This window comes from Salvelinus alpinus, chromosome 29 (genome assembly GCF_045679555.1).
Source record: "Salvelinus alpinus chromosome 29, SLU_Salpinus.1, whole genome shotgun sequence".
NCBI classification, from domain to species: Eukaryota; Metazoa; Chordata; class Actinopteri; order Salmoniformes; family Salmonidae; genus Salvelinus; species Salvelinus alpinus.
In genome coordinates, this window is record NC_092114.1 from 9292549 (window position 1) to 9307548 (window position 15000).

Here is a 15000-nt window from a genome sequence, read left to right on the forward strand (position 1 = left end):
CTCCATTAAATGTGTGTGTGTGTGTGTGTGTGTGTGTGTGTGTGTGTGTGTGTGTAGATTAAACATGAACGGGCCAAAACGGACATGGCAGCAGGTCAAAATCAAATACAAGAACATTCTGCAGAATGGTATGGTCCCTGACTAATATTTAACAAAGCACAAGCATATATTGTACCCAGAAGGTGCCTGCTCACACATTGTCTGTACTGTTTTAGCAGTGAAAAAGAATACCCACAGACAAGGCACGGGTGGTGGGTCACCAAAGGCTGACCTTACCCCAGCAGAGGACATGGCCTTGGAGCTAAATAAAGGCAGGCCCGTCTTAGAGGGGATCCCTGGGGGGAAAGAGACGAGCATAGGTTCCTCCCAAGATGCCACCCGCTTCATTCAAGGTATGTCCTTCCATCTCTACATGGGATACAACCACATTCATATTGAATCAATTTGGACTGTCTGACTTTGGTTTACCTATTGCCTTGCAGTGTCTGGCAGCACTGTGTTCCTGTTAGAGCCACCAGCACAAGCACCAGACGATGCTGATCCAGTGAGTACTCCATCAAAGGCATACTGTAGGCCTGGCATGTCTTGTCTACTAGCTTCAATATGAATCCGATTAAATGTGATAGGGTGAAGGCCCCAGTGCAGCAGCAACAGCACATGATGGAGACGATGATGAGGAGGAGACCATCTCTCTGGATTCCAGAAGGCATGAGGTATCATGTTAAGACTGTGAAAGTACTATTTACTCTACAATGGTGAGGAGTCCTCATCAAAATCAAAAAATCTAATTTCTTTTACAGGACCCAGATGCTATACAGTGGGAAAACCAGCCTGGCAACATAGTGCGTATTAATAAAAGGACACCACATCCTGCCAAATTCCAGCTGCGCTAATTGTATTGTGTTCACAGAGCTCACAAGCTATCAGAAAGTTGTATGGCAACCACCTCCGGCGCCAAATAGAACTGGCAGACATAGACATTCAGTACAAGAAGAAAAAGATGGAAAATCTTGCACTGGAGTCCGAAATAAAAAAGAGGACAATTAGGAAACTGGACCTTGAAATAAAAAAACTTGAGAGGGAGGTGAGATATGCCTTCAATGTACACTGTATGCTAACTGTAACACAAATGTATTAATCATTATTTTTCTTTCCTCCCCCAGCTCCAAGAAGATGACACAGCTCAAAATAAAAATGAGGTATATTCTCGTAAAGTCAAGTGAGCCATGACATATGAGCTCTTATTGTGAGCACACAGGACGGTGGCATCTTTCTAAGGTTTTTTTTATTTTCCCAGCAATCAGTACAACCAAGTCATCGTTATAAGGCATCGCCCTCTTTTGCCCACCCCCCCAGCACCAGGTGTGGCCACTAGCCTATATGAAGGCCCAAAATTGTGTGTTCCTTTCTGCTCTGACAATGGCATGCCCATTCGTGCGAGATGTGGTGGATGAAGAAGCACTTGTGCTGAGGAGAGCCTTCAGGCGAGAAAGGGTCTTCAGGGACCGGTTGGACCCACTGGCCTTCCCTGATGACCATCTACAGTGAGGGAAAAAAGTATTTGATCCCCTGCTGATTTTGTACGTTTGCCCACTGACAAAGATATTATCTGTAACGGTCCTGACCTGTTTTATGTTGTTTTTGTATGTGTTTAGGTCAGGGCATGTGTTTTGGGTGGGCAGTCTATGTTATCTGTTTCTATGTTGGTTGTGGTTGCCTGGTATGGCTCTTAATTAGAGGCAGGTGTTTTGCGTTCTCCTCTAATTAAGAGTCATATTTAGGTAGGGTGTTCTCACTGTTTGTTTGTGGGTGATTGTCTCCTGTGTCGTCGAATGTATGTACCATACGGGACTGTTTGGCTGTTCGTTTATTTTGATGTCGTCTGTTTCCTGTCCGTGAGTTTACGTTTAGTTATGTAGTTTATGTTCAGGTTTCGTCAACGTCGTTTTCTTGTTTTGTATATTTGAAAGTGTTTTGTTTCGTGTTGCCATCGTCGTTTCAAATAAAAAGATGGCTTACTTCCCGAATGCTGCATTTTGGTCTGATGATCCTTCTCTCCTCTCCTCGTCCGAGGATGAGGAGAGCGACAGCCCTAACAGAATCACCCACCAACCTAGGACCAAGCGGCAAGGGAATGCTCAACAGAGCAACAAGGACTCCTGGACTTGGGAGGAGATCCTGGATGGTAGAGGACCTTGGGCTCAGCCAGGGGAATATCGCCGTCCCAAGGAGGAGTTGGAAGCAGCGAAGGCTGAGAGGCGCTGGTATGAGGAGGCAGCGCGTCGACGCGGTTGGGAGCCCGTGAGTCAGACCCAAAAATTTCTTGGGGGGGGCACACGAGGAGTGTGGCAAAGCCAGGTAGGATACCCGAGCCAACTCCCCGTGCTTACCGTGGAGGTAGAAGGCGTCGTACTGGTAAGACACCGTGTTATGCGGTAAAGCGCACGGTGTCCCCAGTACGCGTGCTTAGCCCAGTGCGGGCTATTCCACCTTGCCGCACTGGGAGGGCTAAGTTGGGCATCGAGCCGAGTGCCATGAAGCCGGCCCAACGTATCTGGTCTCCAGTACGTCTCCTCGGGCCGGCGTACATGGCACCAGCCTTACAGGTGGTGTCCCCGGTTCGCCTGCATAGCCCAGTGCGGGCTATTCCACCTCGCCGCACTGGCAGGGCTACGGGGACCATTCAACCTGGTAAGGTTGGGGAGGCTCGGTGCTCAAGAGCACGTGTCCTCCTTCACGGTCCGGTATACCCGGTGCCACCTCCATGTACCAGTCCTCCGGTGGCAGCCCCCCGTACCAGGCTGTCTCTCCGGGTTCTCTCTCCAGCTGTTTCCTCCTCTCCAGCGCAGCCAGTGCCTAGACCACGCACCAGGCTGTCTCTCCTTCTCCTCCCTACAGAGCCGTCCTGCCATGACCAGCCAGAGCCGTCCTGCCATGATCAGCCAGAGCCGTCCTGCCATGATCAGCCAGAGCCGTCCTGCCATGACCAGCCAGAGCCGTCCTGCCATGACCAGCCAGAGCCGTCCTGCCATGACCTGCCAGAGCCGTCCTGCCATGACCTGCCAGAGCCGTCCTGCCATGACCTGCCAGAGCCGTCCAGCCAGGACCTGCCAGAGCCGTCCAGCCAGGACCTGCCAGAGCCGTCCAGCCAGGACCTGCCAGAGCCGTCCAGCCAGGACCTGCCAGAGCCGTCCAGCCAGGACCTGCCAGAGCCGTCCAGCCAGGACCTGCCAGAGCCGTCCAGCCAGGACCTGCCAGAGTCCCTCAGCCGGGACCTGCCAGAGTCCCTCAGCCGGGACCTGCCAGAGTCCCTCAGCCGGGACCTGCCAGAGTCCCTCAGCCGGGACCTGCCAGAGTCCCTCAGCCGGGACCTGCCAGAGTCCCTCAGCCGGGACCTGCCAGAGTCCCTCAGCCGGGACCTGCCAGAGTCCCTCAGCCGGGATCTGCCAGAGTCCCTCAGCCGGGATCTGCCAGAGTCCCTCAGCCGGGACCTGCCCCTTGTCCCGGTGCTGCCCCTTGTCCCGGTGCTGCCCCTTATCCCGGTGCTGCCCCTTATCCCGGTGCTGCCCCTTATCCCGGTGCTGCCCCTTATCCCGGTGCTGGTCCTTATCCCGGTGCTGCCCCTTGTCCCGGTGCTGCCCCTTGTCCCGGTGCTGCCCCTTGTCCCGGTGCTGCCCCTTGTCCCGGTGCTGCCCCTTGTCCCGGTGCTGCCCCTTGTCCCGGTGCTGCCCCTTGTCCCGGTGCTGCCCCTTGTCCCGGTGCTGCCCCTTGTCCCGGTGCTGGCCGTTCATTTAGGGGATGTTAGTTTTAGGGTGGTCATTGGGAGGGGAAGACAGAAGCGGGGAGTGACTATGGTGGTGTGGGGACAGCGTCCAGAGCCGGAGCCACCACCGTGGTCAACTGCCCACCCGGACCCTCCCCTGGACTTTGTGCTGGTGCGCCCGGCGTTCGCACCTTGAGGGGGGGGTTCTGTAACGGTCCTGACCTGTTTTATGTTGTTTTTGTATGTGTTTAGGTCAGGGCATGTGTTTTGGGTGGGCAGTCTATGTTATCTGTTTCTATGTTGGTTGTGGTTGCCTGGTATGGCTCTTAATTAGAGGCAGGTGTTTTGCGTTCTCCTCTAATTAAGAGTCATATTTAGGTAGGGTGTTCTCACTGTTTGTTTGTGGGTGATTGTCTCCTGTGTCGTCGAATGTATGTACCATACGGGACTGTTTGGCTGTTCGTTTATTTTGATGTCGTCTGTTTCCTGTCCGTGAGTTTACGTTTAGTTATGTAGTTTATGTTCAGGTTTCGTCAACGTCGTTTTCTTGTTTTGTATATTTGAAAGTGTTTTGTTTCGTGTTGCCATCGTCGTTTCAAATAAAAAGATGGCTTACTTCCCGAATGCTGCATTTTGGTCTGATGATCCTTCTCTCCTCTCCTCGTCCGAGGATGAGGAGAGCGACAGCCCTAACATTATCAGTCTATAATTTTAATGGTAGGTTTATTTGAACAGTGAGAGACAGAATAACAACAAAAATATCCAGAAAAATGCATGTCAAAAATGTTATAAATTGATTTGCATTTTAATGAGGGAAATAAGTATTTGACCCCTTCTCAATCAAAAAGATTTCTGGCTCCCAGGTGTCTTTCATACAGGTAACGAATGGAGATTAGGAGCACACTCTTAAAGGGAGTGCTCCTAATCTCAGTTTCTTACCTGTATAAAAGATACCTGTCCACAGAAGCAATCAATCAATCAGATTCCAAACTCTCCACCATGGCCAAGACCAAAGAGCTCTCCAAGGATGTCAGGGACAAGATTGTAGACCTACACAAGGCTGGAATGGGCTACAAGACCATCGCCAAGCAGCTTGGTGAGAAGGTGACAACAGTTTCTGTGATTATTCGCAAATGGAAGAAACACAAAAGACCTGTCAATCTCCCTCAGCCTGGGGCTCCATGCAAGATCTCACCTCGTGAAGTTGCAATGATCATGAGAACGGTGAGGAATCAGCCCAGAACTACACAGGAGGATCTTGTCAATGATCTCAAGGCAGCTGGGACCATAGTCATCAAGAAAACAATTGGTAACACACTATGCCGTGAAGGACTGAAATCCTGCAGCGCCCGCAAGGTCCCCCTGCTCAAGAAAGCACATATACATGCCCGTCTGAAGTTTGCCAATGAACATCTGAATGATTCAGAGGACAACTGGGTGAACGTGTTGTGGTCAGATGAGACCAAAATGGAGTTCTTTGGCATCAACCCAACTTGCCGTGTTTGGAGGAGGAGGAATGCTGCCTATGACCCCAAGAAACCATCCCCACCGTCAAACATGGAGGTGGAAACATTATGCTTTGGGGGTGTTTTTCTGCTAAAGGGACAGGACAACTTCACCGCATCAAAGGGACGATGGACGGGGCCATGTACCGTCAAATCTTGGGTGAAAACCTCCTTCCCTCAGCCAGGGTATTGAAAATGGGTCGTGGATGGGTATTCCAGCATGACAATGACCCAAAACACACGGCCAAGGCAACAAAGGAGTGGCTCAAGAAGAAGCACATTAAGGTCCTGGAGTGGCCTAGCCAGTATCCAGACCTTAATCCCATAGAAAATCTGTGGAGGGAGCTGAAGGTTCGAGTTGCCAAACGTCAGCCTCAAAACCTTAATGACTTGAAGAAGATCTGCAAAGAGGAGTGGGACAAAATCCCTCCTGAGATGTGTGCAAACCTGGTGGCCAACTACAAGAAACGTCTGACCTCTGTGATTGCCAACAAGGGTTTTGCCACCAAGTACTAAGTCATGTTTTGCAGAGGGGTCAAATACTTATTTCCCTCATTAAAATGCAAATCAATTCATAACATTTTTGACATGCGTTTGTCTGGATTTTTTTGTTGATATTCTGTCTCTCACTGTTCAAATAAACCTACCATTAAAATTATAGACTGATCATTTCTTTGTCAGTGGGCAAACGTACAAAATCAGCAGGGGATCAAATACTTTTTTCCCTCACTGTATATGAAAGATACAGGTTTTCTGCAGATGGCATCAGGTATCTATGCAGACTACTGGGTCCCAGGATTAAGCACCGCACTGCACGGAGCCATGCACTGAGTGTGGAGCAAATGGTTTGTGTGGCCTTGCGCTTTTTTGCTAGTGGAGCCTTCCTGTACTCAGTGGGTGATGCAGAACAGCTGAACAAGGCCACAATTTGCCGCACAATAAGGAGTGTGTGTCTGGCTATCAAAGCATTAGCAGATGTCTTCATCTCCTTCCCTGGCCACAGAAGACTCTGTGACATCAAAGAGGAGTTCTATAGGATTGCAGGTAAGAGGATCTACAAATTACAGGACAACTGTTAACACATAGTAGGATACTCATTACTTTGTGTGACAGGTTTCCCCAATGTCATTGGTGCAGTGGACTGCACACACATAAGGATAAAAGCCCCCTCAGGTGCCCATGAGGCCGATTTTGTGAATAGGAAATCCTTTCACAGCATTAATGTTCAGGTGAACATAACTTTTTGATATTGTCCATTGACGAACACTCTGCATTGCCAGTGATGTGCATTGATTGGTGTAATATTCCTCATCTTATGATTTCAGATGGTCTGCAATGCTGACTGTGTGATCAGCAATGTTGTGGCAAAATGGCCTGGCTCAGTCCATGACTCCAGAATCTTTCGGGCCTCTGAAATCTATCAGTGCCTATCACAAGGTAAGCCACACAACCCCTATTTATAACCACCATGGCTGTGTCAAGAATATCACTGTGTTTATGAGGTAGTAATGATGAGATTTTGTGTTGACAGGTGAATTCTCTGGTGTGTTGCTGGGAGACAGGGGGTATGGCTGCCAGCCTTTTCTCCTGACACCTTTCACAGACCCCCAGGAAGCACAGCAGGCCTACAACCATGCCCATGCCAGGACCAGGGCCAGAGTTGAAATGACCTTTGGCCTCCTGAAGGCACGCTTTCACTGCCTTCACAAATTAAGGGTCAGCCCTGTTAGGGCATGTGATATTACTGTGGCTTGTGCTGTCCTCCACAATGTGGCCTGCCTGAGGAAGGAGAGGGCCCCCAGAGTGCCACCAGCCATGGACTGGGACAATCCGGCAATCTTCCCTGATGACGACAGTGGTCGGCAGCTGAGGGACCAATATGTGTTGAATTATTTTAGTTAGTATGTGTGCTTTCAATTTTGGTTAAATATGTCCTGCGGTGGCAGAGGAATTTGGTTTTTTTTGGGTTCGTTTTTTGACGAATTTGGCCTCTTATGATGTTTGTGCGGTATACTGTGTGTAATACAAGGCTGCAGGGAGGCTACTGCATCCATTCATTTGTCTGTTCAGTTGATGTGTATGGATTTGTCCTGCATTTATTTTAGTGTGCAGACATGCAGGGTGTGTTATATACAGACCTTTGAATGTGTATGTATCATTTTGTATAATATGCTTGGATTCTGTGCTTTCCATCTTGTAGAGTCACTGTGACTTCAGTTTCGAAAGGAGCTGATGGTTTACCTGCTTTGTTTTGTCCTTATTCAATAAAGGAACATAATGTTACACATTGTGTTTTTATATTCATATGGAATGTGTATTTGTTTATATGACAGAGTACTAGGGCCACACTGAAGAAAACGGATAAAGTCATAAATTTATGAGGCTGGTTCTTTCTGCAGAAAAGCTACATATTGTTTTTACAGTTTTGATACTTATGACAATGTGATACTTAATATTCTGGCACATCAGCATGTCTTTGTTTATGAAACCATACTGAAGTACAATTTCACGAAATGCCCCACATCTGTCATTTTAACAACTGTCCTCCTTTAAAACAACTGGTTACAATATTATGACTTGTGTTTTTTTCCCCTCTGTGGCCCTAATATTCTATCATTTTATATATAGCCTTATAGTCTATGGGAAACTGTAAATTATCTAATGATAGCAACATCATCTAAAAATCATTTTTTATCCAAAATCATTGAAATTAATGATCACAAACGTTTAAATAATAACAGTGGGTCTAGTTATATGTGATAACAATGTATAGTGAGCAGTGAAATAACTATTGGTTTCCATTTGTGGTGACTGCTGACTGACATTAGGGATGAGATTAAATAGATCCTGGAATTTAGCCTGGTCTGGAGCAGGCTAGCTCCACAGAATAAATCTCCATGGTAATTTATACCATAACATATCCTCCTGCCCCCTATCCATCTTTAGTGCAACCGGATTACGGATCAATTGAGCCAGGATCACCAAGATATCCTGGCTTAATCCCTTATCCTAGTTTTGTGCAACAGGCCCCAGGTGTATTGTTGTTAGAAGTCAAAACCCTTGTCTTTCAGTCTATCCTTGTAGGAAGTAGACCACTGTGTGAGACCAGGACATCTACACCCAGAATATCTGGCTATGACTTTGTGTCGTCATCCATTTTGCATCATATTATGCACACAGGGATGATTTCTGTATTTTGAAAGTTACATATCTTGAAATCTTGATTTCTGATAAGCAAAACATTTTGAGAATATATCAGAAATGGACTAATTAAATAAATACCAAAATGTTCCTTTAAGGGCAAGGGGCAAATCACTGCCTACTGTTGCACAAGGAAGCACAGTTTATATGGGGTATATCAGGGTGTCAACTGGGTGTTTATAAAGGGTATACCGGGGTGTCAACTGTGTGTTTATATGGGGTATACCAGGGTGTCAACTGAGTGTTTATATGGGGTATACCAGGGTGTCAACTGAGTGTTTATATGGGGTATACCGGGGTGTCAACTGTGTGATTATATGGGGTATACCAGGGTGTCAACTGAGTGTTTATATGGGGTATACCGGGGTGTCAACTGTGTGTTTATATGGGGTATACCAGGGTGTCAACTGAGTGTTTATATGGGGTATACCAGGGTGTCAACTGTGTGTTTATATGGGGTATACCAGGGTGTCAACTGAGTGTTTATATGGGGTATACCGGGCTGTCAACTGAGTGTTTATATGGGGTATACCAGGGTGTCAACTGAGTGTTTATACGAGGTATACCAGGGTGTCAATTGAGTGTTTATATGGGGTATACCAGGGTGTCAATTGAGTGTTTATATGGGGTATACCAGGGTGTCAACTGAGTGTTTATATGGGGTATACTGGGGTGTCAACTGTGTGTTTATATGGGGTATACCAGGGTGTCAACTGAGTGTTTATATGGGGTATACCGGGGTGTCAACTGTTTGTTTATATGGGGTATACCAGGGTGTCAACTGTGTGTTTATATGGGGTATAACGGGCTGTCAACTGAGTGTTTATATGGGGTATACCAGGGTGTCAACTGAGTGTTTATATGAGGTATACCAGGGTGTCAATTGAGTGTTTATATGGGGTATACCAGGGTGTCAACTGAGTGTTTATATGGGGTATACTGGGGTGTCAACTGTGTGTTTATATGGGGTATACCAGGGTGTCAACTGAGTGTTTATATGGGGTATACCGGGGTGTCAACTGTGTGTTTATATGGGGTATACCAGGGTGTCAACTGAGTGTTTATATGGGGTATACCAGGGTGTCAACTGTGTGTTTATATGGGGTATACCAGGGTGTCAACTGTGTGTTTATATGGGGTATACCGGGCTGTCAACTGAGTGTTTATATGGGGTATACCAGGGTGTCAACTGAGTGTTTATATGAGGTATACCAGGGTGTCAATTGAGTGTTTATATGGGGTATACCAGGGTGTCAACTGAGTGTTTATATGGGGTATACTGGGGTGTCAACTGTGTGTTTATATGGGGTATACCAGGGTGTCAACTGAGTGTTTATATGGGGTATACCGGGGTGTCAACTGTTTGTTTATATGGGGTATACCAGGGTGTCAACTGAGTGTTTATATTGGGTATACCAGGGTGTCAACTGTGTGTTTATATGGGGTATACCAGGGTGTCAACTGTGTGTTTATATGGGGTATACCGGGGTGTCAACTGTGTGTTTATATGGGGTATACCAGGGTGTCAACTGAGTGTTTATATGGGGTATACCAGGGTGTCAACTGTGTGTTTATATGGGGTATACCAGGGTGTCAACTGTGTGTTTATATGGGGTATACCAGGGTGTCAACTGTGTGCTTTAGTTTCTCTTTGTACCTGTGCACTCAGGCATGCTCCCGGTCCAGCTCCCGTTAACCGTGCAGTGGCGTGTGAGCAGTCCGTTGGAGTAGTAACCGTCTCGACAGGTGTAGGTGATGGAGCGGGAAAACACCAGGCCATCATGAGACAGGATCTGAGAGTTACGCGGTGTTCCTGGGTTCCCACAGGAGATCACTGAGAGAGAGAGAGAGAGAGAGGGAGAGAGAGGGGGAGAGAGGGGGAGAGAGGGGGGAGGCGGAAATAGTTAGGGAGGGAAGGAGGGAGAGAGAGGGAGAGAGAGGGAGAGAGAGGGGGAGAGAGGGAGAGAGAGAGATGTGTTGTTATAGGGAGGGAACGAGGGAGAAAGAGAGAGATGTGTTGTTATAGGGAGGGAACGAGGGAGAAAGAGAGAGATGTGTTGTTATAGGGAGGGAACGAGGGAGAAAGAGAGATGTGGTGTTATAGGGAGGGAACGAGGGAGAAAGAGAGATGTGTTGTTATAGGGAGGGAACGAGGGAGAGAGAGATGCGTTGTTATAGGGAGGGAAGGATGGAGAAAGAGAGATGTAGTGTTATAGGGAGGGAACGAGGGAGAAAGAGAGATGTGGTGTTATAGGGAGGGAACGAGGGAGAAAGAGAGATGTGTTGTTATAGGGAGGGAACGATGGAGAGAGAGAGAGAGATGTTATAGGGAGGGAAGGATGGAGGGAGATAGACAGAGATGTGGTGTTATAGGGAGGGAACGAGGGAGAGAGAGAGATGTGGTGTTATAGGGAGGGAACGAGGGAGAGAGAGAGATGTGGTGTTATAGGGAGGGAACGATGGAGAAAGAGAGAGATGTGTTGTTATAGGGAGGGAACGATGGAGAGAGAGAGAGAGAGAGATGTGGTGTTATAGGGAGGGAAGGATGGAGGGAGATAGACAGAGATGTGGTGTTAATGCAATATATATTAAGAATAGGACTTAGGCAAAATGTTCCCCACCCCCTCCCTCTCGCTCTCTCCCCTTCCTCTCTCCCCCTTCCCCCCTTCTCTCACCCTTCCCTCTTTCTCTCTCCCCTTCCACCCCTCTCTCCCCCTCCCTCCCTCTCTCCCATTTCCATCTCCCTCTATCCCTTCCCTCCCTCTTCCCTCTCTTTCTCTCTCTCACTCGCTCTCTCTCTCACTCGCTCTCTCTCTCCCCTTCCCTCCCTCTCTTGCTTTCTCTCTCCCCTTCCCTCCCTCTCACCCCCTTCCCTCCCTCTCCCCCCCTTCCCTCTCTCTCTCCCCTTCCTTCCCTCACTCTCTCCCCCTTCTCTCTCTCTCTCCCCCTTCCCTCTCTCTCTCCCCTTCCTTCCCTCTCTCTCTCCCCTTCCTTCCCTCTCTCTCCCCTTCCCGCTCTCTCTCCCCCTTTCCTCTCTCTCTCCCTTTCCTTTCCTCTCTCTCTCTCTCTACCCCGTTCCTCTCTCTCTCCCCTTCCTTCCCCCTCTCTCTCTCCCCTTCCTTCCCTCTCTCTCCCCCTTTCCTCTCTCTCTCCCCTTCCTTTCCTCTCTCTCTCCCCTTCCCTCTCTCTCTCCCCCCTTCCTCTCTCTCTCCCCATTTCCTCTCTCTCTCCCCTTCCTTTCCTCTCTCTCTCCCCTTCCTTTCCTCCCTCTCTCCCCTTCCTTTCCTCCCTCTCTTCCCTTCCTTTCCTCCCTCTCTCCCCTTCATTCCCTCTCTCTCCCCCTTCCTTGGTCTGTGGTCTTTAGAACAGTCCAGTGGATGATGATGTTCATTACTGTCTCCTTATCCTCCTCCTTCCCGCTCCAGGCCCAACTGCCCACGGGCCATTGCACCACAGCGCTCTGTGTGTGTGTGTGTGTGTGTGTGTGTGTGTGTGTGTGTGTGTGTGTGTGTGTGTGTGTGTGTGTGTGTGTGTGTGTGTGTGTGTGTGTGTGTGTGTGTGTGTGTGTGTGTGTGTGTGTGTGTGTGTGTGTGTGTGTGTCTGTGTGCAAGCAATGGCCCCTCTATAATGACCAGCTGTGACTGGGCCTTGATGTCTTTGCCAACCATGAACAGGTGGCAACCCCTCAGGCACCACACAAAGAGAGATAAGGAGTGAGGGATGGAGAGAGGGGGGGGGGTAAGAGAGCTCTCTCTCTTTTCCCATCTCTCTTGACCCCCATCCCTCAATCCTTCTCTCTCCCTCTCGAACTGTCTGTAGAAATTGTCTGTAGACCTGTCTCTAGAGCTGTCTGTCTCTAGAGCTGTCTGTCTCTAGAGCTGTTTGTCTCTAGAGCTGTCTGTCTCTAGAGCTGTTTGTCTCTAGAGCTGTTTGTCTCTAGAGCTGTCTGTCTCTAGAGCTGTCTGTCTCTAGAGCTGTTTCTCTCTAGAGCTGTCTGTCTCTAGAGCTGTCTGTCTCTAGAACTGTCTGTCTCTCGAGCTGTCTGTCTCTAGAGCTGTCTGTCTCTAGAGCTGTCTGTCTCTAGAGCTGTCTGTCTCTAGAGCTGTCTGTCTCTAGAGCTGTCTGTCTGTAGAACTGTCTGTCTCTAGAGCTGTCTGTCTCTAGAACTGTCTGTCTCTAGAGCTGTCTGTCTGTAGAGATGTCTGTCTGTAGAACTGTCTGTCTAAAGAACTGTCTGTATGACTGTCTGTAGAACTGTCTGTATGGCTGTCTGTATGACTGTCTGTATGATTGTCTGTATGACTGTCTGTATGATTGTCTGTATGATTGTATATATGACTGTCTATATGACTGTCTGAATGATTATCTGTATGACCGTCTATATGACTGTCTATATGGCTGTCTGTATGGCTGTCTGTATGGTTGTCTGTATGACTGTCTGTATGACTGTCTGTATGATTATCTGTATGACTGTCTGTATGATTGTCTGTATGACTGTCTGTATGATTGTCTATCTTACTGTCTGTATGACTGTCTGTATGACTGTCTGTATTATTGTCTGTATGACTGTCTGTATGATTGTCTGTATGATTGTCTATATAACTGTCTGTATGACTGTCTGTATGACTGTCTGTATGACTGTCTGTATGATTGTCTGTATGATTGTCTATATAACTGTCTGTATGACTGTCTGTATGACTGTCTGTATGACTGTCTGCATGACTGTCTGCATGACTGTCTGTATGACTGTATGATTTTCTGTATGACTGTCTGTATGATTGTCTGTATGACTGTCTGTATGATTGTCTGTATGACTGTCTGTATGACTGTCTATGACTGTCTGTATGATTGTCTGTATGACTGTCTGTCTGTATGACTGTCTGTATGACTGTCTATGACTGTCTGTATGATTGTCTGTATGATTGTCTATCTAACTGTCTGTATGATTGTCTGTATGATTGTCTATATAACTGTCTGTATGACTGTCTGTATGATTGTCTGTATGACTGTCTGTATTATTGTCTGTATGATTGTCTATCTAACTGTCTGTATGGCTGTCTGTATGACTGTCTGTATGACTGTCTGTATGACTGTCTATATGACTGTCTGTATGACCGTCTGTATGAGTGTCTATATAACTGTCTGTATGATTGTCTATGACTGTCTGTATGATTGTCTGTATGACTGTCTGTATGATTGTCTGTCTGTATGAGTGTCTATATAACTGTCTGTATGACTGTCTCTATGATTGTCTGTATGATTGTCTATATAACTGTCTGTATAATTGTCTGTATGATTGTCTGTATGACTGCCTGTATGACTGCCTGTATGATTGTCTGTATGATTGTCTATCTAACTGTCTGTATGACTGTCTGTATGACTGTCTGTATGATTGTCTGTATGACTGTCTGTATGACTGTCTGTATGATTGTCTGTATGACATTTACATTTACATTTACATTTAAGTCATTTAGCAGACGCTCTTATCCAGAGCGACTTACACATTGGAAAGTTCATACATATTCATCCTGGTCCCCCCGTGGGGAATGAACCCACAACCCTGGCGTTGCAAGCGCCATGCTCTACCAACTGAGCCACACGGGACTATACTATATGACTATCTGTATGATTGTCTGTATGACTGTCTGTATGATTGTCTGTATGACTGTCTGTATGATTGTCTGTATGACTGTCTGTATGATTGTCTATCTAACTGTCTGTATGACTGTCTGTTTGATTGTCTGTTTGATTGTCTATATAACTGTCTGTATGATTGTCTCTATGACTGTCTGTATGATTGTCTATCTAACTGTCTGTATGACTGTCTGTATGATTGTCTGTATGATTGTCTATATAACTGTCTGTATGACTGTCTGTATGACTGTTTGTATGATTGTCTGTATGACTGTCTGTATGATTGTCTGTATGATTGTCTATATGACTGTCTGTATGACTGTCTGTATGATTGTCTGTATGGCTGTCTCTATGATTGTCTATCTAACTGTCTGTATGACTGTCTGTATGATTGTCTGTATGATTGTCTGTATGATTGTCTATATAACGGTCTGTATGACTGTCTGTATGATTGTCTGTATGATTGTCTATATAACTGTCTGTATGACTGTCTGTATGACTGTCTGTATTATTGTCTGTATGACTGTCTGTATGATTGTCTGTATGATATTCTATCAAACTGTCTGTATGACTGTCTGTATGATTGTATGTATGACTGTCTGTATGACTGTCTGTATGATTGTCTGTATGATTGTCTATCTAACTGTCTGTATGACTGTCTGTATGACTGTCTGTATGATTGTCTGTATGATTGTCTGTATGATTGTCTGTATGACTGTCAATATAACTTGATGTCAGTATAACTGTCAGTACATAGACAGGGTCTGTATGACAGTATAACTGTCTGTATGGCAGTATAACTGTCTGTATGACAGTAGAACTGTCTGTATGACAGTAGAACTGTCTGTATGACAGTATAACTGTCTGTATGACAGTATAACTGTCTGTATGACAGTA

The 15000-nt window shown here is 46.8% G+C and overlaps 3 protein-coding genes across 3 annotated transcripts in view; 2 read left to right on the forward strand and 1 right to left on the reverse strand.

The window, feature by feature from the left end:
- The window catches only part of csmd2 (CUB and Sushi multiple domains 2), an 899615-nt gene that overhangs the window by 57532 nt on the left and 827083 nt on the right, over positions 1–15000 (reverse strand). The window contains exon 54 of the mRNA XM_071373664.1: positions 10127–10303. Within this exon, the coding sequence (XP_071229765.1) occupies positions 10127–10303 (177 nt within the window). The remainder of the gene's footprint in view (positions 1–10126; positions 10304–15000) is intronic.
- On the forward strand, positions 14–1538 carry LOC139558869 (uncharacterized). The gene is made up of 8 exons (XM_071374384.1): positions 14–128; positions 216–392; positions 483–544; positions 627–713; positions 801–842; positions 911–1084; positions 1164–1199; positions 1298–1538. The coding sequence occupies exons 1-8, from the start codon at positions 65–67 to the stop codon at positions 1373–1375; spliced, it is 720 nt and encodes a 239-aa protein (XP_071230485.1). The 5' UTR covers positions 14–64; the 3' UTR covers positions 1376–1538.
- Positions 6007–7572, forward strand: LOC139558870 (putative nuclease HARBI1). Its single transcript, XM_071374385.1, has 3 exons — positions 6007–6312; positions 6594–6705; positions 6800–7572. The coding sequence occupies exons 1-3, from the start codon at positions 6244–6246 to the stop codon at positions 7168–7170; spliced, it is 552 nt and encodes a 183-aa protein (XP_071230486.1). The 5' UTR covers positions 6007–6243; the 3' UTR covers positions 7171–7572.